The 27,193-nt window shown below is 41.4% G+C and overlaps 1 protein-coding gene across 1 annotated transcript in view; it reads left to right on the top strand.

Moving 5' to 3' along the window:
• The first annotated feature begins 713 nt into the window (after positions 1-713).
• LOC141007468 (polypeptide N-acetylgalactosaminyltransferase 10-like) overlaps positions 714-27,193 on the top strand; it is a 72,750-nt gene continuing 46,270 nt past the window's right edge. Inside the window, exons 1-3 of the mRNA XM_073479833.1 lie at positions 714-872; positions 21,942-22,044; positions 26,677-26,815. Of these exons, the coding sequence (XP_073335934.1) occupies positions 714-872; positions 21,942-22,044; positions 26,677-26,815 (401 nt within the window). The remainder of the gene's footprint in view (positions 873-21,941; positions 22,045-26,676; positions 26,816-27,193) is intronic.

The raw sequence follows: 27,193 nt of genomic DNA, 5'->3' as shown, positions 1-27,193 counted from the left end.
ATTTTTCTCATATGGTGCATTGCTGCAGCATCCATTGTCACACTGTGTCTTGAACGCTCCGTTTTAGCTACAGAGTGAAACATCTCGCCTCTGTTCAATCTTAAGTGAGAGCTGCACATGTGCATTACCTAACGGGCAGGACGTAGCCAATCAGAGGCAGAGTGGGGCGGGTCAAGGTAGTGTGATCTAAAATAACGCCACTACAGCTGTATGTCTACTGACTGACTGGAGTGTATATATTGTTTAATATATATATAAAAATATATTTTTTTTATAACGGCTGTAACATAGTGATGCACATAAGTTACGGAAGTAAAGGCTCGACTCCAAACCAGGCGCTTCAGGAGCAGTGTTTCCTGTGAGAGACAGTGACTCCCATGGGCGTGGACTTTGGACTTTATGCAGACCTTTTACATGCACAATACCAAAAAAGGCAAAAACCCAAAAAGCATAATATGACCTCTTTAATACACTAACCTAAGAGCAGTGTGATGGACAGCACCCAGTGGTTTACAGTAGCCTAAAGCAGCATGAGTCTGTGTGGTTTTATTTTGAAAATCACGACCGGATGTCGCGTCTGTCGCGGTACTTCAGCCGCCTTGAAACCAGCCCGTCCTCCGGCTCACAGTGAAAGTTGTCTCCGCTCGGTGAGGCGGAGAGTCTGGACTCGCTGGTCGTCGCCGCCGCTGCTTCACACGCGTCCTCCCGGAGACATGAGGCGGAAGGAGAAGAGGCTGCTGCAGGTCGCCGGGCTGCTCATAGCGGCTCTGCTCTTCTTCCCCAACGTCGGGCTGTGGTCTCTGTACCGGGACCGAGTGTTCGACAGCTCGCCCGGCTCAGTGGACGGACCGGGCGGCATCCTCCAGATACAGGTCAGGGTGTGATACCGTCTCTCAAACCGGTGTCTTCTTTAGGGAGACAAAACGCACATTTGCAGCGTCTTTTTTTTCTAATTTATCTTCTTGTTTTATTCTTAATTGAATCAACTGTCCTCTGCTGTGGACTCGACAAAGACAGAGACACCTGACACATTCATGACAATTCATCCAGGCGACTTCAGAAGTGACATTGAGGACAGTGTGAGACAGTTCAGCGGTCTTTATGGGCGACTCTTCCCTGCGCCAGTGCAGGTTCAGCACCATGGAGAGCGCTCAGCCCAGAGAGGCTTCTTTGTTTGGAGCTCATACAGAAACATGGAGCTGTGCAGTCAGTCAGCCAGTCAGTCAGTCAGTCAGTCCACACAGTCTGGTGTTTTTATTGCTTTTTTCTATAACTCGTGGTGTAATTCTGGAAGGGATTAAAGAAGCATTTGAGACATTTTCCAGCAGCTGGAGGCGATAAAATGACCAGAGTGGAGAGTGTTAGTTGTGCTGATGGTCTCTGCTCAGGGTGAGCTGTCGCTGCCGGGTGAGCTGAATCAGTCACAGTGTTTCTGATGCTCCTTTATGAAGAAGCAGCTGTAAACTATTTCATTTGGTTGCTTGTGCTCAACATCTGCTCTGAAGCTGTTGCCATGGGGATCAACTAAGCCCATCATTGGTTATTTGCAGTATTGATCGTGAGGATTAATTGATCTTTTCATGTATGAAATATCTAGACGAGAGACGGCCACCACAGTTTATCACATCCTGAACTCAAGACTTCAGACTGGTTATTTGTAAAACACTGAACCTTGCAACCAGCTTCTGGGAGTATAATCCATTGTGTCATGACTTTTGGGGGTTGCCAGATAGTTGCGGAGAAAAAAAGTAAAAGAAAACATAAACATATTTTAGACTGGGGAATAGTTTCTACATTACATTTTGACTGTACCGGTGATGTAATTTTCCTCACAATGGATGTGGGTTGGATTTTGTTGGTTCGTTTGTGAGTCAAAGTGTGTGTGCACAAAAAAAACCCCTCTTTTACATTTTGGCACTTTCAGGATGCTTTGAGTTATGAGTCCCAGTGTTGGAGGAGGGGTGGAGGAGGGGGGTTGTTAACACCAACCCGATTTTTTGTCGATGTTCGTGTCTTGAAAAGGTTGAGTACCACGAGTACGATCGGTTGTTGGTCTTTAAAAGTGAGAAGAAAGCTCCCAGATGCATGCATCGATGTTCCCACTGGGATTTTACAGCCCACTGGATGTTGTTCAGCTTCTCCCTACAATGCTCTGATTCAACCATCGTCAGTGATTCATCATTCTTACGCTCTTACATCACATCTGGAGGATCGTTGACATCATCGGCAGGTTGTCACCAGGTGTCTGTCTATACTGTACGTGTGCGAGAAGAAACGCCACCCGCGGCTCCAACTCTGACTCACAGTCGACGTGTGAAACAGCAGCTTTATCCACTTTAAATGAGCTGAAAATGACAAAGACCTGCGCTGTTTCCATTTTCAACACTATTGGCGGCAGGTCGTTTAGCCAGCATGCTCAGCACCAGCAGCTTTCTCTTGTCGACTCTTTCCTTGATTTCCCTCAGAGCAGAGCAGATGAGAGATATTGATTGATAAGCTCTACAACTGACTGACTGATTTAAGGTCTTCGTGGCTCAATCTTAATAAAAAAGTTTGTTGTTCCCCGTTTTCTAAAGAAATGCATTCAATATCTGTGGGAGAAGAAAACAGTCCTCAGTTGCCACGAAAATCAGTAATGCTATGGATTTTTTCTTTTTATCCTTTCACTTGATTTGTTTTCATTTATCCAATATGAGAGTCCTCCCAAAGAATACCTTTGTGCCAAACTATTATATATTGTGGAAATTGAAATTGTATTACTGTTGTTCTCTCAGGTGCTTTGTAATGTGGCAACAGATTTCATTTAAACATCCGGAGAGAACATTTCCCGCAGATTGCTTTTAATATCCCCCGAGAATTCAACAGCGTAAAGGCTAATTGTATAATACATCTTCCTTTCTGAGTACAATTGGAACAGTACGAGAGTGAGAATATATTCATATTTATTGTGTTTCAGGAGCAGTTATAGACTCCTGGAGGATTTTCACAAAACAAAGTGAAAAAATAATGTGAATCTAAAGCGATTTTTGAGTGTGGTCTTCTGCAGAGGAAGTCACACAAAGTAGTTAGAAAGGAGGTGGAGCAGGTCGTCCACTAACTGCAGGTTTGGCTGTTGTAATCCTTGGTTCCCTCTGCGCCACATGACAAAACGTTCTTCAGGCCAAACTTTGAGCCTCAAAATGAGTCCCAGTGGTCGAGCCAGCAGCTGGCACGGTGTCTCACTGCCACCGGCGTGTGAATAGGATGCAGATTGTAAAGTGCTTTGGATGAAAGTTTGTAATTTAACCAAACCTTAATCATTTTATAACAGTGATTTGTGACAACTGATGTCGTCCCTCCAAAAAGGGGTACCAGCTCAGAAAAATATGTGTGTCGCTCTGGAGTTAATTACAAAAATCATATTTTGTTGTTGTTTAATTTGGAGGATTTGCTTCGTAGCTGGTTTACACAGGACTGAATGTTGCATCGCCTCCTTTCTAGTGGTGTTATTACGTCTCTCCTTCTGTACGATGGCTGTGCAGAAGGCTGGTGGCCGGTTTGATGGATGGATCTCTGATAATTAGACTCAAGCTGCAGATGAGAATTCTCCTCGGCCCGTTTGATGTGAGGTTTTTCGGGGAAATATTTGAGACTGTGCTCCCAAAGAAGAGCTGTTTCATTTAGTGCTCCAAAATGACATGTTCACACGTGACAAAGCCTTCCAGCAGCAGCAGCAGTAATTGTTACCGGAGGAATGAAGTCAGGAGACATTGTTATAACATCAACGACGTCCACGTTGGGATGAGATCATGGTGGCTGGACGGGTCAACAAAACACTGGACTTTAAAACAGAGGACAGCTGATTGATGGTCACGCTTAGTCGATGTTTAAGCATGACCACGATTGTTCCACAAACATAAGTATTTATTTTATTCCAAACAACAAATGCAACCAAGTGGTTTTTGTGTCTGAGCCGAACTTTACAGTTTTGTAACCGTTTTGAAAAGGCGAGAGAAAATTCTATGCGGGTTCTAGTTCTAGAGGGCAAACGTATACATTTTAATCCCGTCATCCAGTACTTGCTAATGCCAAATTTACCTCAGGTAGGATTCAAAGTACCAATGAAAACGACTCCCTGACTGAGAGAGACCTGATAAAAAGACTTACAGGAATGCAGTCAATCTTAAATCACAATATAAAAGGTTAAAAATCTCTGAGTTTGAGGACCGTTTGCATTCATTCCATTGAAAAGATGCAGACGAGTACCTGAAAGCAGCTCTGCCTCCATTAGCGTGTACATGATGGATATTCAAGGTAAAGTCATTCCTGCACCGTGAACTGTAGATTTAAATGAGAGAAGAGATTTCAGGCAGTTTCAACACTAGAGAATAATAAATGACTCGCAAGCCTTCATGCAGAATCAAGACGTCGTGTTATTGATTGTATTGGTTGTAAGAAAATTGAAAAACTGCCGTGAATATCTTCTCATTTAGCATTTCATTACCTTGAAGTTATGTTGTATTTATGGAGCTAGCAGAAAATGTTGAGTGGTTGGACTTGGTTGTTGTTGTGAAGGAGGAAATTGGTTTAACACCAGGCAGCGCTAACATTTGTCATGTTGTTTTTTAGCTTCTAATACAACACTAAACCTCTTTTACACGGCTGGAAACTGCGAGCATTCATCTCCCCGCTCTGTTTTTTCTCTTTTCTTGTAAACTTTTAATAGCAGAAGACAAATGAAACAAGAGAGAAATGAGAAAAAGGGAAGAAACAATATGTGTGTTTGTGTTCTGTGTTTGAGTGCTCCCTGTGGGCTGTTATGGCTTCACTGAAGTAGATAAAAATCAATACCCTCATCCCATTCAGCCTTTTCCCACATAAGTCTTGTTAGAGACATTTGTAGCAGATATTTTGTTCCCCTGGTTGGTTTTTCTGTCTGCTTCTTCTTGTAGACGTCACAGTGCTTAAACCATCAGAATAAGATCAGAGTGGATTAAACACAAACAGAATGAGCTGCGGTCTCATTCATACACAAACTCTCCCGCTGATGCATTAGATGAAATAGAATATAAATGAACGGCATCCATAAATATGTTGTTTAAAGATTTACTTACCCAGGGAAGTCAGGCAGGAGGCTTTTTCTATACTTACATTTATTTGGTTGCACTTTTTCACCACTATTTTTTTTTTTTTTTTGCTGTTTGGCCCCGGAGCATTTTGACTTCAGGAATTTACAGTTTGCGATTCTCCCTCTCACTCCTTCATGGAGATCTACAGCAGCAGTCGGTCTGGATTCACAGCAGGTACGACGAATTCCAACAACAACATCCTGTCACGGCAGATAAATGTCAGAAAGTTTCCAAACATCCATTGAAACTCGTCAAACTACTCCTGCAGCTTAATCCACTTCTTAATCCACCAGTGACCCACATGTTCAGAAACTCATAGTGTCTCCATCATTTTTAAATGCATCATCTCTTCAATGCTCTGAAGCTCAGTATTTAGAAAAAGGTATCAGGAAAACAGTTTGAGACTGCGTGTCAACATTTCTGAGTGAGAAACCACTGGGTGTTTTTGGACAAGTGACCACGACGCTTCAACATTTGAAATGGTCACACCACAGGATATTTTTAAAAGGAGACCTGGGACAATTTCCAGTCATATTTTTGCAGCAACATTAAACTGCTATTTTTTGATGAGAAGTCAGGACCTTTCTAGCTGTGTTTGTGGGGACAGAACCAGGTATTTGAAGCCAGAACATGATGTTTTCCTGGCACTAACCAAGTGGTTTTTGCGGCTAAACTGAACAATATCATAAGCACAGCACTGTCAACATAAAATTTAAAATTGAACCCAAAAACCCAATGGCCATGATAAATGTTGGCAATGTGCATTTCTGCAAAACTCACACTTTTCTTATTTTGTACATTGTTGTAATGGAGTATTCCCTCTACAGAAAATGTAGCAGCAGAAGTTGAGGTTGGAGAGAGCATGACTGCCTCACACACAGCTGTTTTATGGAGACTGAAAATATGTAAGAGGGAGTGAGAGGGACACAGTTTGTCTGAAGGTTACTGATGAATTTTTCAAATGCAAGTTTTAATAGTTTGAGAGAAAAGAAAGGAGAGGAGGGCCAGCATGGGATGTATTTCATCATTAATCAGAATCAGGTCGTTTATATCAAACATAATATATCATTTAGATATAACTATTATAGATTAGTGTATTTTCTTGCCAGGGCTGCTCGCGGCATGGAGAAAATAGAACAGACCCTGAAACCATCGCTGCAAAAATCATGAGCCAGAGGCCGATCGGTCTGAAAAGCCTGATTGAATAGCGTGGGCTCATAAAGGAAGCCTCCTGTGTGTCCCCCTCGTCCCTCATTCAACTCCTCCAACTGGGGATGTGAAAGAAAGACGCGAGCAGGAGATTCAAGGACGGAGGAAATGTATTTACTAAATGAGATGTCCTCGCTCGCTTGAGAACAATGCCATTGATCATGAAGAATGGCATCGCAACTGTCCTATAATGTGTAGAAATGATTTAGTATCGACTGCTGTTGCATTACCGGTTGTAGATCCATTCAGTTTTTTAACAGTCAGCAGGATTGCTTTCGCTGACCCATCAGATCAGACCAGCGACAGAACAGACAGGACTGATAGGACACCTGTGGCTCTCTCCGTCTGAAGCCCCCTCTCCTCCGAGATTTCATTCAAGGAATTGGACCTCAATTGATTTGTGGGTCGAGCTGGAGGATGGAGGAGCGAGGATGGGAGGAAGAATAATTAGCTGAATGAAAAGCTCTCATTGTTCGAGCATGTTGAACTTCTTGCCACACCCCACAATCAGCGAAATGAAACCATCGACTGATTAAGATGTAGCCAGAAGTGTGAAATTGTTCAGTGTTTCAGGCTGAACGGATCCCAGCAGCAGCAGCAGCACTTTGTCTGTATTCAGTGTGAGAGCGGAGTTGATTTTATAATAATATTGTGAATATTAGATTTTCCCCAAGTTTTGCTGTGAAACGAGGTGAGAAGTGAAGAAGCAAAAGGCTGGATTTTTTAGTTGCTCTTACTTAAAGCAAAATGGCCTCGGGCTACATTGCACACAGCGGTGCAGCTAAATGCCTTTCAGCGGCACACTGACAGCTCTTTGTGTTCAACCAATTTATTTGCTCCTCTTAAGCATACTGAACATTGATCGCTGAGCCGGAGGGAGGGAGCGACCCGTCTCTCCGGCTCCTCAGCAGCACGACTCCGGCCCATCAGAGCCGAGTCAGTCTGCTGTAGATGGGGAGATGTACAGGACGGAGGGATGCTGAGGGAGGATTAGGTGAGTCAGTGTCTGCCGCGTTGTCCTGTAGTAGCCCTGTGTTGAGTAGAGCTAAGAAGCAGTCAGGGATGATGAAGCCCTGAATCCTGCTGACAGAGAGGACTGCAGGGCTGCCGCTGCTACTTCCTGTCATGTGACTCAGAGCTTCATTTGCAGCTCTAAAAACATGACACTGACAAAAGGGACGCAGTGTGTTGTGGTCTTCATCACTACAACTGATCTCTGCCTCTTGACTCATGAGGAAATACGTCCACACTGCTGATTTATCTTCAACTGCGCTGCGACACTCCATAATGTGAGGTCAAGCACCAAGTCCTCATACCTCAACAATGGCTGGACATCACCAGATGTTCATGCATTAAAGTCTGTTTTGGTTCAAATCTATCAAACGTGTACATTTATTTGTGTGTGTACAATGTGTCAAATTTAAATTGAATTATCAACATTACAAAACAAACATTAACCCATTGGTGAATAACAACTATATTTACCATAGCATTACCAGCGTCACGTATTTTAACTGAAAGTTAAAATTTGGAGGTTTTATAGTCCCTTGAAATTTAACATGTCTGGCGTTGGATGTTCAAATGAGTAAAAACTGAGTATAAACCCAAGACTTACATTTGAATGTCATGTCTGCGCCACTTGATGTCGCCATTTTCTCTTTCTTTCCCTCTTCTGTTTCGGGACTGAGCGGCGCGCAAAGGATCTTGGGATATGGGAGGCCGCGAAGGATAGTAGCGGTGTGTCCTCCAAAAAGGGGAAACGAAGGCTGCATTTGTGGGGTGCATTTGAAGGAGCCTTCGAATTGGGACAGCCTTCGCGCGGCGTTGTGACGTAATTGGCCTTCGAAGGCTGCAGACCCTGAATTGGGACACAGCCACAGTCTTCCAAAATAAACCACATGGCTATTCGAACAAATATGAATGTTTCCTAAAAAAAAAAATCCAGCAAAATACATAATTTGTAACATCCCTCCATCACAATGACACTCAACAAGAATAATAAACTCAACACTTGAGCTGAATTTAAAGATATGAGACACAAAATCATAATTTCTGTCTAATTTTGAGCACACGTTTGTTCAAATCAGTTCTTTAGTTGTGGTAGATGTTTTATTGGGACCAGTCCCATGGCACACCTGTGCACTAATCATGCTGTTTAACCAGCACCTTGATATGCAACACCTGTCAGGTGGGTGGACTGTCTTGGCTAATGAGAAGAAACGCTCACACAAGGATTGTGATGCATTTTTGTGCAAGATTACAAAAAAAACAGCCTTTTTCTGTGAACAGGAAAAAGTCTGAGATCTTTTACTTCAACTCAGGAAAAAAATGGGGGCAAAAAAACAGCAGTGTTGTGTTTATATTTTTGATCAGTGCAATTTAAGACACATATTTCAGATCTGACGCCCGTATTGACCGGCAACATCATTTTGGCGGGGCCTTTCCAAAAAAAAAGTATTCACTGTTGCAATAGTGAAATAGCTGATCTGATGTTGCTGTATGGCTGAGATTTGGCTGAAGTTTGGTTCAATTTATAGAGATTATACTCAATATCCTACAGCTGCTCGAGGTCTCTCTTATGTCAGTGTAAACACATTTTGTTTTTGGCCGTAAAACGGACTAATGCTGTAGTTTTTGCTCGGAAGGACAGTTTTTTTTCTGATCTGCCGTATGTATTATTCAGGTCTAAACAACTACAAATACATTAAAAAAACAAACAAATCAAGAGACAGGGAGGGAACTTGTGTTTTTCTTCAACATTAAGTCGTGCACTTTGTTGACCCAAACCTCCTCTAGATATTTTGCAGTGGTGGACATATTTCCAACGTTCTTACTCAGAGAGAATAGTAATAATGGATCTAATCCTTAAAGAAATTAAGGCTGTGTTTTACTGAACATGCATAACAACATACTGTACACAACACGATTCCACAAAAAGCTGATTTACTGTGCAGTTGAATTGTCGTCCAGCTCTGTACGTGAAGTGAAAAATATCCTTTTTGCACTTCTCAAACTGGCGGGGATGAAAAACACAAATTTCTCCCGCGTGAAGTTAAAATGAGTTTGCTTCTAAAAAGCTTTGTGTGTTACTGAAGTCTGCTGGGCTGTGCAGCCGGCTCACAGCAGCGAGGCCTCTCTGTCAGCGTCGCCTCTCGCTGGGAACAGACAGGAAGCTTCTCTTTGAGCTGGCAGCACAACGACTCAGCACTTAATTGCCACCATACAGTATTTCTATCCCGTCGTTCCCCTGTCCTCGTCCCCCTCAGACGTGATAATAAAGAGCTTATTTGAACAGCTCAGATGGGTTTGGACCGGGGCCAGCGGAGGCTGTGATCCTGCAGGTCCATCACAACATGCTTATAGCTCATGATGTGTTTTTTGTGCGAGTCTTTGTTGGCAAGGAAGGCAGTGTGCTCCGTGTTTTTCTCCTTGAGGTTGACTTAGAGGCGCCATTCACCCAGTTTTTTTTTAGTTAACTCTTGTAGTGTCCCAGATATTTTGGTTTAATGTGTTGAGGTTTTGAGAGGCACATATACCATGACCCCGACACAATGGAGGTGAATTCAATGTTGTGTGCTTTTTAAAAATATTGGAAAACTGCTTTAAAAAAAAAAGGTTTTACTTCATCCTGGCTGCTTTAATTCTCTTTCTTTGCTAGAAAGTAGCCCCGATAAAAACTGTTCAGATGGACTGTTTCTCGGACATTGCAACCGTCTCTGTATCAACTACCTTCTAATAATAAGCATGATAATACCTGTCATCTCTTTGTCGCTTGTCCTTGCACCCGCTTGACACAATGCAGCATCCCTCTGAGACTCAGATGGGCTTTCTATTGTTCAGTCGGACAGTCAGGAACTGCAGTTCATCTCGGCCTCTCTTCATATTGTACCCGCATGAAACCTTCAAACCAAATTCCTTCAGCATTGAGTTTAATCATCGCGTTTTAATGCTGTTACAAGGTCGAGGAAGGAAGCTTTAAAGCTCTGACTCTTTCAGGTCAGCCTCACAGTATTCGCCTCTAAGCTTTTTAAAACTCTAACTGTCTCTTAGCAGAACTGTGTGCATATGTATCAAAGTGTTCAGCAGCAGTAATTTGAGTGTAAATTCAGATATTTGCATGTTTCCGCGCTGTATCCGCCAACAAGTGTTATTAATACTGTGCAGTCTGTCAGCAGGTGATAGCAGGACTGCTTTCAGCTGGAGGTGTGTTTGTGTGGCGCTCGCCCTCCTCAGTGTGTGTTAGTGCGGTCCTTTCTTTTTATTTGTGCACAAACACATCCGACTGTGTATCTGTCCTCTTGGTGTGTGTGTCCTTGATTTGTGTGTCACCAGATACAAATTATAATCTACTTTATTAAATATCAAGCAGACTGAAGTGTTGAGGTAAGTTAATGGTGTTAAAAGATGGGTCGTGGCCATACACAGATATTATCAATAACTTTGATGATAGTCCAGCGCAGATGTTACGCCTTGTCGATCTTTTCTTTATTAGTTCATGCGGTTGCCTCTCCATTATTCATTAAGTGTACTTTTTCTCTTTGTATGCTTTATTTTATTTACTGTCATGGTTACAGACTCTCCCTCCACATCCATTCACTCCTATTTGCCATAAAGAGGGACACAAATGCCGTAAATGAAGTTAAGGATCGATTTGACTGACATTTTAAAAATCTCTAGAGATAGTGAAAATAGTTGTAAAGGTGTTTAGCCGTTATAATAATGAAGTGAAAATCTGATTTTGTGACAGTGTTGAAACGACAAACTGTATCAAGCATATTAATCTGTCACGCCGGAGCAGAGGAGCTGGACAAAAATGCAGGAGATGGCAGGCAGGAAGTGCAATGAATGGAGTCGTTTCCTGGATCACAGCGACACAAGGAACCGGAAAACACAACAGATGACTCAACAAAGACAAAACAAAAGACTGGATACAAACTAAACTAACGAGGGATGCAGGTGGAGAGAGGTGGAGAAACAAAGGTGAGGGCAATGAGTGGGGGAAACAAGCAGTGAGGAAGGAGATGATGGGCCGGGAAAAACACCAGGAAGAGGGAAGGGCTAGTGAGACAGATGTAAGACAGGTGTGAAGGGAAAATCAGGCTGGCGAGGAGCACAGGAACACAGGAGGGAAACGACAAAAGACACCACAAAAACCCAGAAAATACGTAAGACATAAATAAAAATGACACTGAAATGACAGGACCATGACATGAACACCCTAATTCACATTTGGCAGCGATGACTTTCTCTCTATCTGTCCTTGTTTGTACAAAAACATGAAACCTTTTCCTTTCTTGTAATTGACAGAAAGAGAAAAAAACAGTGCTGGATGTGACATTTTCTGGAAAGTTAAACCTTTCGCTAGAAGTGCTGCCAGAAAAGCCAGCGGGTGCAGCACCTTTTCAAAAGAACAGCTGCACTTTGACTGCCTCGTGGCAGTTTTTCATTGCTGTTGGTGTAGTTAGGGGAAAACAACAACAACAACAACACACCCTATAATGTCCTTGTGTTGCATCCCTGAGCTCATTACTGTGATTTAATAGTTAAACTTAAAGGGAGCAGGATCCTTCATCTCGACACCCTCTTTTTCTAAACTGAAGGTCCACAGATGGAGGGTGTTGTTTGCTGCACAGATTGTAAAACCCCTTGAGGTGAATTCTGGTTTGTGATTCTGGGATACATAAATAAAACTGACTTGGCTTGACATGTGGACGGATCTCTGGCCATCTCATGGAAGCAGCAGGTGGTCCAAACGTTTTGTAATACCAGTGTCCACATCACAATCCATCAGTATGTGAGCAGAGAGTGTGAGACGGCAGGAGGCGGTGGACTCCACAAGTCCAGGCCTCTCTCCGGTTCTCTGCCTGCCCTCTCCTTCTCAGCGGGACTCCTGATAATGACTCCTTTTGGGAGATAATGGACTGTGCAGCGGCCTCGCTGAGCTCCTCATTGAGGGGGGTTTAGAGTGCCTCACTGCAGGAGCCTCCGGCTGGAGGTCCTCCGCCTCAAGCTCATGTCTGGCTCAGACAGGATGGAGAGCAGATGTCTGGAGGGATTTGCATCTACATCAGAACAGAGTGAAGAAAAGAGTGTTCATATGTGCTGCTTCTCTGAAGGTGTAGTCCAACAGACTGTATGTTTAATGAGTCAACTGAGATGATATTATTGCTCTGCCTAGTAGAAAGTTTGGTAATAATAATAATAATACATTTACAGATAAATTACAACAATATAATTTGTAGAATAATACAACCAGCAATAACATTTTTACAAAAAAACTATTAAAAACAAATTAAATGGAGGACTGACCAGTTCCAAAGTCAATCCAGTTGCCAGAATAAATGTTGGCAAAGTACATTTCTTCAAAACCAAGGCAAAAAAAGTTAGAAATTTTACTTTTCTTTGTGTTGCAACTTTACCTTTTTTAGGTCAAATTTGCATTTTTTCTCTTGCCACAATGCTGTGCTTATACCCTGGTTGGGTAAAAGCACAAAACCATTTGATTTAGGTTAAGGAAAAGGTCGTGTTTTGGCTTAAAATAGCTGTTTTGGTTGCCACAAGCAAGGCTGAAGATGTCCAGAGGTCTCGTTAAAAACACCCGGTTCTGTCACCAGAAACATGGCTGGAAATTGTCTCCGGGGTGTCCTAAAAAACATCCTGTGGTTTCACACTTACAGATGTTGAATCTGTGATCACTGGCTTGGCAGCTTTTTCACCTCTAACTCTGCCTTCTCCTCCACCTTCTCATATGAAAGTCATATAATTAACAAGTACTGTGAATGTGATATGACACATATTGCACATGTTTTCCTGGTTACTGGGCTGTCCAACGTTGTGGGGCCCTGACTCCCTGACTCCAAAGGCTTGGTCTCCCCTGGTTTTACCTATTACCTATGATAATTGCTTCTGACTTTAACAGAAGAAAGTTTTGACAGACAGTTTTGTGTTATGTTGTTGGATTCAAACGAGAAATAGATCGTGTAGTCATCTGCGTAAAAATTGAAACTCCTGTTGTAACCTTTAAAAGACTTGACTGAGAGGTAACATATAATTAGAAATAATAATCAAGGGCTGGAGACTGAGCCCTGAGGTACTCCATAGAGCAATGAAAGGTGAGGGATCTAAAATCATCAATGGCCACACAGAATGTCCTTAGAAAGATACAATTAAAAACAATCTGAGCGGGGACTGACTTTAATGGAAGCAGGGAAAAGCAACTTTAAAAGATTAAAGTATGTCGGCGTATGTCAGGTTCTGTAGAGTTTTTCTGCCATCTCGTGGCAAAAAAAATACATCAATGAATGCATCTTCTGCTGATTTTCTACACAGCAACAGAACATTTCTAGCCAGAGTTGTGAATGAATATTAATGAATAGTCCTGAAACTTCTTCATCTCTCTCTAGCCTGGCCTCTCACTGAACTGAAGCAGGAGTAGGTCAGTTAGTCCACGCTGAAGTTTCTTGTTCTTAGAAGAGGCGGCCGGGGATTTGTGGGCCTCCAGCACAGATTGACTTGTCTGTGAAGTGTCTGAAGTTGGAGGAGGAGGAGAAGCAGAGGGATGAGGTGAAAAAGAAAAGACAGGTAATTGTGTCTCTGGGGCTGGAGGTGGATCCGTCTACGATCTGACAGAACAGGAAGGGGAAAGAAAAAAGAACAGAAAAGCTTCCTTTTCTCACTCAGCAGGAGGAGAGGAAACAGAAAAGGGAAGTATTGACCCAAGGTGGTCTGATTCATCCTCCTCGGAGAATGAATGGGCTTCTCTGTTCTTATCAGACTTTCTGCACTGCTGGTAATACCGGCTTCTCCTTGACGCCAAACAGAGGCAGTCCAATAGTAGTCCTCTATCTCACCTTGTTCACTTTCTTCTTTGTTCAGTATAACAGATCTGAAAGCAGGTGGAGACAAACAAAGTGTTGAATCATGCCGTGCATAGGTGCAACAACCTTTGGAACGGCTTTGGATTTTGAGTTGCCAGCCTCTATCAAAAGATATCAAGCAGCTTTGCAATGTGGACTTTTTTCCTTTGTAACATTTTTACTTTTTTTCTCTGAATTGTTGTGCAGCAGTATCACAATTTCTCTTATTGCAGAGTAATAAAACATAAATGATAGCTAGCCAAATTAACTAAGTGTAACAAGGATAATGACAAGAAATAGTTAAGTTTTTTCCTGTCGGCGGTGCCAGAGGGAAAGACGACTGTCCTCCCGAGAACGACAGCGTCAGTTATTTCAGAAACTGCCCCAAAACATGACATCACATTTTTTTAGTGTGTTCTACCTTACGGATACAACCCAAAAGTGGATGTGTCGTGCAAGTCCATCAACTTGATCAAGTGCGACATTTAGAAACAGTTCAGTTTTCAGTCTGTGACAGAAGATGTGTGGAGTCTGAATTCTTTCCAGCCATAGACGGAGCGTAGTAGACAGGCTGGGACAACAGAGTGCTTATTATTGTAAACATGGTGACAAAGATCCTCCGACATTAATCATGTAAACATTTGAAGTATTTATTTCAACGCCAACCCATGATCTCTACTCAAACCTGACCGTGCTGTTATTGCATCTGAACCTCACCAAACCTTAACCACAAGCGTTTTCACACCATAATGCTTTTTTTTTTTTTACTGACAGTTAACAGTTTTAGAAGGAACAGACAAATGCTGGCACTCTGCTGATCATAGAGAGGCACGAACAAACAACATATTTCATTGTTTAATTATGAGGGCTTGATGAGGAAAAGGCACGTTGTTGTTCCCTAAATCAAAAGTATTTATCCCCACGAGAGAAGAGTCTTTCTTATATTTTTAGCACAAGAAAAAAAGGTTTTGCACACCAAAGGTTTTGCGTACGGATGGGAATTGCATAAGTCATGTATGTTAGATACAGTGCACATTAATGTGAAAGACGATCCGACAATACACAACAGATTACAAGACATTGAGATATCTGTGTAATAAGTGAGGTGGATAGTGTGACCCGTGAGTCAAGGATAAAAATTAAATAGTGTGGTGATAATGAATATACTAAAAAATGTGTATGTACTGTGGATGCAGTGTTCATAATATTCGTACAGTCAGTGCATCTTGCTGGACGTTGAACCGACAGGATCTCAGGTATTATTAATGCCACTTCAGACTGATACAAGACGACTTTGTGTAAAGTCAGGTCAAGGCCGAGAAGAAAGCAAAGCTTCACTTTATGGAAAATTCCCTGTAGATAGAGCCAGCAGTGGCTTAACCTGTAATAAAGCATAACAGCCAGGAATACATGAAAATATGATAAATAAAGTACAGAGAACAATAGAACAAGTGTCCCTGTGGTATTTATTCAGAAAGGCCGAGAGTGTTGAAGTGGCTTCAGCCTTTTCCACAGTGCTTGAATGGAAAATGTACAAGGTACAAGTGAGACCTCAGAGGTCACTGGCAATTTTTGCACTCACTCACTTCTCAGGAGAAAAAGTTTTCTCCCTTGTGCCGTACATCCACTGAAGACAAATTTAGGCGAAGGTGACACTTTTCAGAAAAAGGTGATGCCTCAGAGGTTAGCATGACATTTCAATTCATTGTGGCTTTCATCGGTTCCAGGGGTGTTAAAGACCTTTTCAAGTTTGGTCGGGTGTGACGTGTTAAGACATTTACAGAAGCCGGTGAGAAATGGCACAAAATGGTCAGTGGACATGCTGAGAATAAGAGGTCTTAGGAAGAGTTGAAAAATGTGCAACAGGGTAGATTTTTAGTTCTCAAGTGTTGCTGAATGTTCGCTTAGCTTCACCCAACCTAGTTGCTTAACCTGTCAAGCATTTTTTTTCCCTGAATGTTACAGTTTATATTGACAATAGTGACAGGTGAACTGAACTTAACTCATTTAGGATTCTCATTTGTAGGTAACTCCTGGCAATATTGTCAGCTGAAATGGAAACTCTCACCGGCCCATTTTATCAGCTGGAGCTAGCTAGCTAAAAGCTAATGTAGGCTTCACTGGTTGGTTGAAAATGCCCCTTCTGGGTGACTTTGTAATATTTCAGACTGACTCATTTTAAAATGAAAAATCTCTTTGAATGATTCACTGGAACGGCTGTTTTCCATGTTAATATGATGCTAATCCTCCTTCTTAGAGTGACTGGTGCGCCGTATCATTCATTCATTAAGATCTAGGTTAGCGACTTTTTCCAAGTGAATAGCCTTTTACTAACACTATTGTTTTTGCTTAGCCCACTTGGCTAACGCTTCTAAAGCCTTGAAAATGCCGCTGTTGTGTCTGTTTTCATGATACTTCATTACTTAGGCTAGTTCCACTTGTGGATACCACTTCCATTAATGCTTGTTTATAGAATTAAATTGCTTTCTAATTTGTAATCAGTGTCATTTGCTTTGTTGTCCAATACAGAAAGATTCACTGTTGAGTGTCATTGCTGCGTTGGTTGCCCAAAGCGTTGGTATTTGATAACCTGGAAATGAGACTCACCAACCATTATCTTTCTCAAGAATTGCTCACTTCACCTTTAAATGCCAGCTGCTTTCTTCAAAATGTTTTGGAAGTATGTAAAATCATGATCCTCCAAACCGCCAAGCCTAGTACTAGTCCTTTCTCTCAAATCAAGGCTGTGTTTTGGCAATATGTCACTTTTACACACACACACACACACAAACAAATCTATAAAGAGACTTCATTGTTTAACTCATAATGTTTATCCCCACCCGGGGACATATACTTTGTGAGCAGCAAACATTAGATGAATAGATGAATAGGCCGTTAAAAGGCTACATGAAAGTTAATTAGTGATCACTCACGCAGGTGAAATTGGCCACTTCCTTCTCCCCCTCTCTTTCTCTTTCCCTCTCTCGCTATCTCTGCTGTGAGCTGAATGTTTTTCTCGATAAAAATATGAATTTCCATCGAGGCCTGTCACTTATCTGACTCACTGCTTTGTAATTAATGATTGAACAGTTGATGGAGATAAAACATGGGCTGCGTGGCTGACTGTGTCGCTCCTGTCATGCCCTATTAGCTAGTTTATGCTGCACCTTGAATATTGATGGAAACGGAGTAGAAAAGTGCCCGGAGCAGAAATTTGTTTGTGGCAGCGTGAAGCCTCGTCCCTGTGATGATGGCCATTAGGAAGGAAGCAGCAGAGCACACAGCGGGGAGGCAGAGGAAGCACAAAGAGGAGACTAAAGATGGCTGTGTTGACTGTTTGTTTTTACCTTTTTGTATAATGTAAGTGCCACTTACACCTGCTTTTATGAGGTGGGTATTGTTTGTCTGGTTGATACGACACAATACATGCCCACAGAAGTGTAAATTTACTTTTATTTGAATTCCTAAAGCACCTGCCTCGTTGAATTGGATTTGTGTCAAGTGTTGGAGCGGATGATAAATGGTCAAGTAACTCTGGAGGGTTTTGTTTAGTGAGGTGGCCATATCCATTGCCGTCCACTCAGTCTTCACATGCCTTGAAAATAACAACATCAGAATGCTGTTTTGTTGAGTTCAGCGCTACATTTAAGAAATTCTCCCCCATGAAACCGATTGGCAGACTAGCACTCTGGGCTTGAGTGCAACACCCTGCAACTGGATGTTGGACTTCCTCACAAACAGACCCACAGACAGTTCGGATTGGCAGTCACACATCCTTCACCCAGCTGCTCAACACCGGAGACCCCCAGAGCTGTGTGCTCAGCCCCCTCCTGTTCATACTGGACATCCATGACTGCACTCATTAAAACATTAAGGTAACTCTGTTGGGACATTTGCAGTTGACACCACCGTCATCTTCCAGAGAGCTCATTTTGGGAGGCAGTTAACAATCTTGCAGAGTGGTGCACAGAGAACATTCTACTGTTCAACATCAGGAAAACAAAGGAGCTGATTGTTGATTTTAACAAAAAACCCCACCTGTCTACATCAGTGGAGCTGAGGTGGAGCAGGTGAACAGTTTTAGGTTCCTGGGAATCGACGATCATGGTCTGTCTGAGTAAAGAAATCTCTGAAACATCACAAACAGGCATGGACAGGAAGGCTCTGCAGTGGGTGATTGATCATCAGTGGTACCATCTACTGAGCATTAGTGATATAGTGATATAATGATAGTCTGCTCACCCTGCTGCTGTTTAACAAAAGATACAGGAGTATCCACTGCTGCACCACCAAGCTACAGAGCAGGAGCAGCTTCTTTCCTCAGGCTGTGAGGGCTCTGAACTCATTCTCAACACTTCACCTGAATAATAATAGTTTATTTTTATGACTTACTATTTATTCATCATTGTATATATTTCTTTTTTTTTTTTTTTAAAGAATTATCATTCCGTTATACAACCCTTACTGCAGTTGAGGCATTGTGACACATAGGAGAAATAATGGTTCGGTTTGCTAAAAGGTTTGTTTGTACACAAGAGATTGATTTACTGCTGTATGATTGATTCCTGTGTGTTTGGGTAGTTGATATGTTGTTGAGACCGAAACAGTGACATTGGAAATTGATCAGATTTGACCAATGTGCATAATCAGACCTGGCTTTGCAACTTTGGTGGAGAGGTGTGTCTGTTAAGCTGCCTTGCCACAAAATAAAATGAAGAACTGACTAAAAACATGAAATCACTGTTTATTTGTGTTATGTTTGCATTACGTTCCTGTCTTTTGGTCTCACTGTGGGTGTAGAAATTAATCTTCAGTGGATTCTTTCTCACATGATTTTGTGATTAGGTCCAAAAAAAGCAACTTCTAGCTCTTAGAGACTGACACCAAAACTTAATTTTGCAGAAAATGAATCGTCGAACTGTGCACTGGCATATTCATGTATGGATTTCTTGTACTGCATGTTTCTTGATATTTATCAGCTCTCGTTTGATTTCCACTGTAATCTCAAGAGAAAAAGTTCTCCCTTTAGCTGTGCACCGCTGTGACGGAGAATGACAGTAAATTCAAACTGAACTGAACTGAATTCAATTGGAGTGAAATGAATTGAATGAAAATGAATGTGCCTCTATGGTGGGGAGGAAATGGATGTTCCACTAGAATGCTGGGTTAATGTGGTGTCCAGTCTCATTTCGTGCATATTAGTGGTGAGTGATTACGACAGCTTTTCTGGGAGTTAAATTCCCCTGGCTGTTTGTTCCCTGCAAGGTCCTCTACATCTGCTGGCACAGTCACTTCCTTTTTGTCGGAAATACACAGAAGGACTCTCGCTTCATGTCAGCTCCAGTGTGACACACCGAGAGGAAATATGAAGCAAGAGGAGGAGAGAAAGATGAGGTTGTAAGACAGTTGTACTAACATTTGGTAAAAGAAAACCAATTGACTCACATTTTGAAGCTGATTCTTTTGAGGAAAGCTGTTGTTCCTGCAGACCCAAATCAATGCTGAGTAAATCTCTGTCCTTTATTTTAAGCTTGCAGGATTTTGTTGTTGTTCCTGTTCAATGACCTCCTCGTACAAACCATTTATAACTGACCACATCGCTAATACCACCAATCAGAATAATTAGCTAGCAGTAGGTGACACAGAACAATGAGGTGTCTGATTTTCCACAATTAATTAAACTTTGAGAGGCAGAGAGTGGCTGAACTCACTGACCTGGGTGCACCAGAGCAGGCATTCGAAAACACAAAGTCAGCTGTAACTAACAGCATTTTCATGGAGTTACATTCTTTGCATGTAAATACTACTATTCCTTATGCTGACATACACAGGAATTAACTGATTTTAATTTGTTTGCCTGTTGCGGTTGTGTTTATTCTTGTGTATATTCTCATTTTTGAGACCGTTTTTACTGAAATTCATCGTGAAGGTGATTTAAGTTGAGGATAAAGATAATTCTGACATGCTTTATTAGACTTTGCTTCCGAAGACCAGGGTTTGCCTCTTATTTGTGACCATAATTGAGAGTGAATTGTTGAAGTCAAGATATGTCAAGTAAGTAAGTTAGCATACGTAAATGACGTAACGTTTGAGTGATGAATTTACTTTACTTATGTGTTGTGACTTACAGTATGTTAGTGAGTAATGTCACTGTTATGTAGGTCACGAGACAGAAGTCTGATCATTTCCTAAACCTAACCAAGTAGATTTTGTGCCTACACCTAACCAAACCATGGCACTTTGATGACGTTAATAAACTGCTAACTTGACCGCGAAACCCCTTCATGTGCAAAACTGACGATGACAGTAGGTAGAGTGTCAGAGTTTGAAGCTTTAGGCCACTGAACAAGCTGCTGCATTTGACAAGTTGGGAGTAAGAATGTGTTGGAAATCCTCAAGTGAAGTACAAGTACCTCAAATTTGTACAAAAAGTACAGTATTTGAGTAAATGAATTTAGTAACTTTCCACCACTGACTAAATTGTTTACATCCAACACAGAATCATGCAGTGTAATAACCATCGCAGCCTCTCGGGGTCACCAGCAAAGATTTTGAAATCTGCGTCCAAAGTCTGTCAGCACACTAATTTTACACATTCTCTGAATTGAAGAGGAGATACAAGAGCTGCATACATATGTATAATATAATGACTTATTATGCAATGGAGCGAGTGCGCTGAGTGAAAGTCACCTCAGACAACAGTGTAATATTAAGATTAGCATACAGTATATACTGTATACAGTTAGAATGTATTATGGGATGTTGACACAGTATCTCGCTCTGGTTTTATGCAGGATTGATTGGCTGATATCTGAAATGTCACACAGGCTGGAAGCAGCTCCTGCAGGAACGAAATACACTCACATGAACGTGCACATTTCCATCGCTCGCCACGGTGGTTTGTTTGACTGTACTGTGGTATCAGCTAACGGCCTGGTTAATAGCATTCTATGCAGTCAGACGTGTCATTTGTATTAACAACATTCCACTAATTGTATCCTCCCATGGAGCTAATTAATTTACCGTTGTGCAGCGATCCTATAATATCTTGAGTCACTGAAAGTCATTTCCGAGCGCAGAGAATTTCATAAATGGCTGCTTTTTGCATTTTAATACTGAGCAGAGAATAATAGCTCGTGGTGATGAGGGTGTGCGTATGTGTGTGTGCATGTGTTTAAACGGCAGTGAATTAAATGTCATCTTCTAGATGTCATACAAATAAAATGTGTGTGTGTCGCCGAGCTGTCAGCAGCACACTTTAGGAAGAAAATTTAAACTCCTGCAGATTTTGACTGACACCAGGAGGAAGATGAAGTCTGTTTTTTTCTCTACAAGTGTGAGCTATATTTATTATTCAGGCATTTAAATTAAACATTTTGAATAGATAATATTCATGGATGACGTTTATATTATCCAGGTCTCCTCCTGTATTGATACTTTTTAATATCAAAGACAGTGACAATATTTTTTTTTTACTTTTTACTACCTGGAATCAGGCCGTTTTTTCGAGGAAACATCTCAAGATAACTCAGGACTGTAATATAAAAGAATAACGTTCTTAATTTTCATAAATACTTCAGTTAATCAAGTTTTCATAGGTGCCTCGCGTGCTCTAACATCTTAATATCCAGATAACGTGCTGGAGAGCTTTCGTGTGATCTGACTAAACTTTGGAGCGTTTTGTCGGTGCTTTATTTCCACAAACTAACAGTCAAAGCCGTTATAAAGACACGATGGAAGCCTTAATGGTTTGGTTTTTGTCCTGCAGGGGTTGAACCAGATGAGGAAGGTCGCCCAGGTGGGACTGGACGGCGTGCGGCGGACGGACTGGCACGACTACGAGGCGATGAGGAGAGATGCCGCTCGCTCAGGTTCGTCCAAACTCTCTGCTGATGCTGCAGTTTCGTTTGGGCAATGTAATGTTTGTTGAGAAGATCTGCTCTGATTCAGCATATGGTCACAAACACTCACACACGCACACACACAACTACACACTGCAGTTCTCCAGTTCAGCCTTGTCTTTTTTTTGTTTTCTTAATTCCTACCAAGTGGATTTCTCTCTCTCTCTCTCTCTCTCTCTCTATCTCTATCTCTCTCTCTCTCTCTCTTTCTCTGAGGCAGTGTGGATCAATTCTCTGAGTACAGTTCTGAGTTCATAATTAAACACAGTTAATCTTCCACAATAAGTATTGATTTAGCCCCAGGCCTCGAATGGGAAACATACCTTTGCCTTTTTACTACAAATGAAACAGATTTAACAGGCCTTTGTTTGGTATTAGGTGGTACTTAAGTGGAAATTGAGCTGATTTGTGAGAGAGCAGCAGGGGGTTTGAGACTCTAAACAGCCCAGGTGTCATAATAACAACTGTTTCTGCAAAACATGGACATGCTGAAAGTCTGTCATATGTATCACATCAACATTTCTACAATAGAGATAGAGTGACATCGTTCAGATGACATCTATAAGACATTACTTTTTAATATGGAGAAGAAGGAGTTGGAAGGTGGCCAGGAGAAAATGTTAACAAGCCACAGATATGTTGAAATTTGTACGTGTCATAGGCTGCATACAATACGAAAACTTTCATGTCGGGAGGTGGAGGGGACGGTGGTGGTGTTAGAGGCGACAGGGCTGCCAAGCCAATGACAGTGGTTCAGGTCCGTGTTTCGGCTTTTGTAAGTGTGAAACCACAGGATATTTTTAAGCACAAGTCAGGCTGTCTACAGTGGTTTGTTGTGACAAAACCAGGTGTCTATAACTAGACTTTGGGACATCTGCTGCCGTGTTCATGGTGACCAATCCGGGTGTTTTTAACAAGACTTTGCAGAATCTCCAACCGTGCTTGTGGCAAAACAGTGTTTTTAACGAGAACTTGGGACATCTCCCACCAAAAACAGGTATTTTAAGCCAAAATATGATGTTTTCCTAAACCTAACCGGAGCATGAGCACAGCGAGAAGAGAAAATTGAACCTAAAGAAACAAAACTGCAACATAAAGAAAAGTTTTCACTTATCTGTGGTTTTGCAGAAATGTACTTTGGCAACATTTATTCTCTTGTTGGGTTGCTAGACAAGCAGCAAAACCCTGGTCAAGACCACGTGAAGACCACAGTTTGTAGCTATATTTCTGGTGACAAAACTGGGTATTTTAACCCAAACCATCTTTTCCTAAACCTAACCATGTTTTTGAGCCTAAATCTAACAAATAAAATCAAAATGTAGAGATTCAACATACCTGTCGTTGGCAAAAAATACTACCTAACTACTATTCTGGCGATTGTGCTGCTCTACAAGATCGTATCGAATATTTTTTTTGGATAAAACAGTGTCATGGGTTTGTTTTGAGCACCATGGAGGGAACCAGATTTAGAGACTGTAGAGTTGAGCTATTTAACGCTCAACTTGTTCCAGAAGTAAGTGTCCCATTCATCTTGTCAGCTGACGATGATAGGTGACTCAGAGATAGGTGACTTGCAGATAAAGCATTTCTACAGTGTGGATGTGAGAGAGCGCCTTGTTGAATCACCAACAGAAAAGATAAACAAGTACTGAAACTAATCATGTTCACACTCCTCACCTCAGGCAAACGCTAACAGACCATCAGAACTTCAACCAGCCGCCTCAAAGGTTTTACAGTTTTTACCCCCAGGCAGTCAGACTTCTGAACATCGGGCCCCTAACATAAAGCAAAGTGAATTTATTGATTTCTTATTTTTTGTATGTATGCCTCCGTGCCAGTGATAGCCGTGGCCAGAGGCATTATGTTTTCAGGTTGTACGTCCGTCTGCCTGTCCCATTATTGTGAGCAATATATCTCAAGAACGCCTTGAGGGAATCTCTTCAAATTTGGTACAAACATCCACAATGACTCAAGAATGAACTGATTAAAATTTGGTGGCCAAAGGTCAAGGTCACTCTGACCTCACAAAACACACGTTTGTCCATTTAGTTTTACACAAATGTCCAATAGTAAACAATTATGAAGTTATGGCATTTGATATCCAAATGGTCGCAGGTTAAATACACTGTGACATCGTAATATTCTGCTAAAATGTTCTGCCAATTATTCTACACCATTCCTCAGGCACTGTTATGTTACGCATATGAATAAGACATGGTGGTAATTCTAGCTTTGTTTTTTATTTAAATATATATGATATAGAGTGCTGAGTTAGCCAGGGCATGCATTTCATTACATTAAAATGTACTTTTTGTGTGTCTATGACAATAAACCTAAACTATGAACCATTGAAACTGGTCATTTGCCATGCTAAAGTATTATTTCTCAGAAACTAAGTTGAAATAACAGTGGCCATAATATAAACCAATAGTACTGATGAATCATGCAGGAGAGTCATGTGTTTGTGTGTTGAGAAACATTGACAATCACATAAAAAAATTAATAAAAATAAAATTGGAATTCAGATTTGGGAAGAAATACTTCTTGAACCAGCTCCACCGCCCACTTGTAACTTCATAGCTGTGTTTCATTTGATTTATAACAGAAAATGACACACTTGCACTGTTAGACGTTAATCAGAAAACACTTCACACTCAAAACCTGCTGAGAAATACGTCGAATGAATTTGAGACACAGCTTGTGTTTGAATGTTTTAGCAGACTGAGTTTGAATGGCTTAGCTGCATAAACAGAGAGTGGGAGTCAGTCTCGGTGCCCAAATCTCTGAAAAAATACTCAGCACATGCGACCCCCACTGCTTCAGAGCTGCATCCAGACCTCAGTGCATCCCAAAACTGATGAGGGGTTGAAATATGTGCTCATGTAAAACATGCGTACACAGTCCAAAATGATGAGAGCTCCAGCGGTGAAGAAAATGTGTGTTTTCAGAGAGGGATTACAGATGTCGGTTAATTCACTGAGGAAATCTGTAATTCAGTCAAAATGAATCTTGTAAGCCACTTTTCAAAATGTTTGGTGCATATTTGCCTGAGGAGGGCTAGAAAAACATAATTTAGGAGATCTATACAACTGGTTTATTATGCGAGGGAAAAAAAAAAAAGGTACAACATTAAGTCTTAGAGTTTATCTCTGAAATGAGCCATTAAAGTGAGGAGTTATTCTCCACAGTTATTACCTTCAGGAATATAGACGGATCATTTCTGCCTAATGGAACAAGGCAGCTCACTTTAATTCGAGGCTCTCCTTTGACTATAGATCAGCCTCACGTACGGATCTTTGTGTGTTTGTGTGGAGTGCATTGATGAGCGGCTAATGAAACATGCAGCACGGTGTTATCTGATGCACTCTCCTGAAATGAGCTCAGTTTTGAGCATTTTCTGCAGGTGGAAAAGGTTTAATAGAGACGGATTAGGTACATGTCATACATGGAAGCTGAGGGCTATATCTGTCAGGTGATGCTTAAAGTAAGATTACCACATTATAAACTACTTCTGTGTGCTTCCACATAACGTATTATATAACACACAAATGTGTAATAACATGAATTTAAGAACTGCTGCATAAACACCATTTATACTGATAAAGAGGTTTTTTTCTCTCAAGTAGCAAGCTAATCATTTTTTCTTCATGTGTGAACAGCTGACTCAATACTTGTGTAGCTTATTTACAAGATCAATATCTGTTGGTTTTTTTTTTTTTAGCTTACTAAACAATGTTCCCAGTAAAAAGGGCAGTAGCAAACAAATTGGACCTCATTTTCTATATCAAGTCAACAGCACATTTGTAAAATCCTTCAGCTTGGAACAAAGGGATCTTTTCTTTTCAGATGAGTTATATTCAACATAATTCTCAGTATTCATATGTCATCATGCTGAATGAACGCAGTTTTGGTTCAGTCCACAAATCATCAGCCCATCGTTCTTAATACAACCCAGGGTAAATGTTAGGAAAGTACCTTCTGCAAAAGCATTGATAGGTTCAAACTTTCTTTATGCTGCAACTTCAAATTTCTTTAGGTTTATTAGGTCGGTCGGGTTTAGGCACAACAACATTGTGTTTTGGCTTAAAATACCTGCTTCGGTCGCCACAAACTTGGCTGGAAATGTCCTGAGGTCTCGTTAAAAACACCTGGTTTCATTGTTAGAAACACGGCTGTAGATGATCCCCCCTACCCCTCAGAAATATCTAGTTTTTGTTGCCACCAACATGGCTGAGTGGTCTCTTTAAAGATGTCCAGTAGTTTCACAGTTATAAATACCAAAACGCAGACTTGAACAGCCTGTAGTCTGCCCGGTTTATCCCATATAAATATCTTTCTAGTTTGCCTGCTATCTAATCACAGATTGCTCTACTATACTATAATATACTGTACATACAGTATCTTCCAGCAAGCCTCACAAGGCTCCAAACCTATTTCCCACACTATAGCTAACTTTGGAGTATATTTTTTCTCACCTAGAAAACATCTTAGAACAATGTTTTAAACAAACAATGAGGAAAAGAGTTAGTTCTTCAAATATTGAGGAGATGAAGAGTTAGTTTTACTCACTGACCTCTGTGTGTGTGTGTGTGTCGGATGTAGGTAACGGTGAGCAGGGGAAGCCGTTCCCCCTGACAGAAATGGACCGGGTGGACCAGGCCTACAGGGAGAACGGGTTCAACATTTACATCAGCAACCGGATCTCCCTCAACCGCTCCCTCCCCGACATCCGCCATCCAAAGTGAGTCCTGTATGTGTGTGTCTGTGTGTGTGTGTGTGTGTGCGTGTGTGTGTGTGTGTGTATGTGTGTTTGTACTTCCAGGTAAGAAATCCTTAATATTGTTAGAAACTTCCTGTGTGATATCCAGTCAACACTGAAAGCAGCTGACTTGCTGGTGGAGTTTCATTTTCTCAACCAGACAAGACATTATTTGAAAATGAAATTGAGGCAACATTTTAATTCAGAGAGGTTCATTCATATTTTCACTCATGATGTGTGTTTTAGTCGTATGGCAGCAACTTTTTTAGGTCAGTTCTCTAATTCTCTAATGAAGCTAGGGAAAATGCAGAGCCAAGATGAGGAAACATGTTGAAAGTAGTAGTAGTAGTAGTAGTAGTA

Source organism: Pagrus major, chromosome 13 (assembly GCF_040436345.1).
Source record: "Pagrus major chromosome 13, Pma_NU_1.0".
In the NCBI taxonomy this organism is placed as follows: Eukaryota; Metazoa; Chordata; class Actinopteri; order Spariformes; family Sparidae; genus Pagrus; species Pagrus major.
The sequence above is the reverse complement of the archived record's forward strand: the minus strand, read 5'-3'. Positions and strand labels throughout refer to the sequence as shown.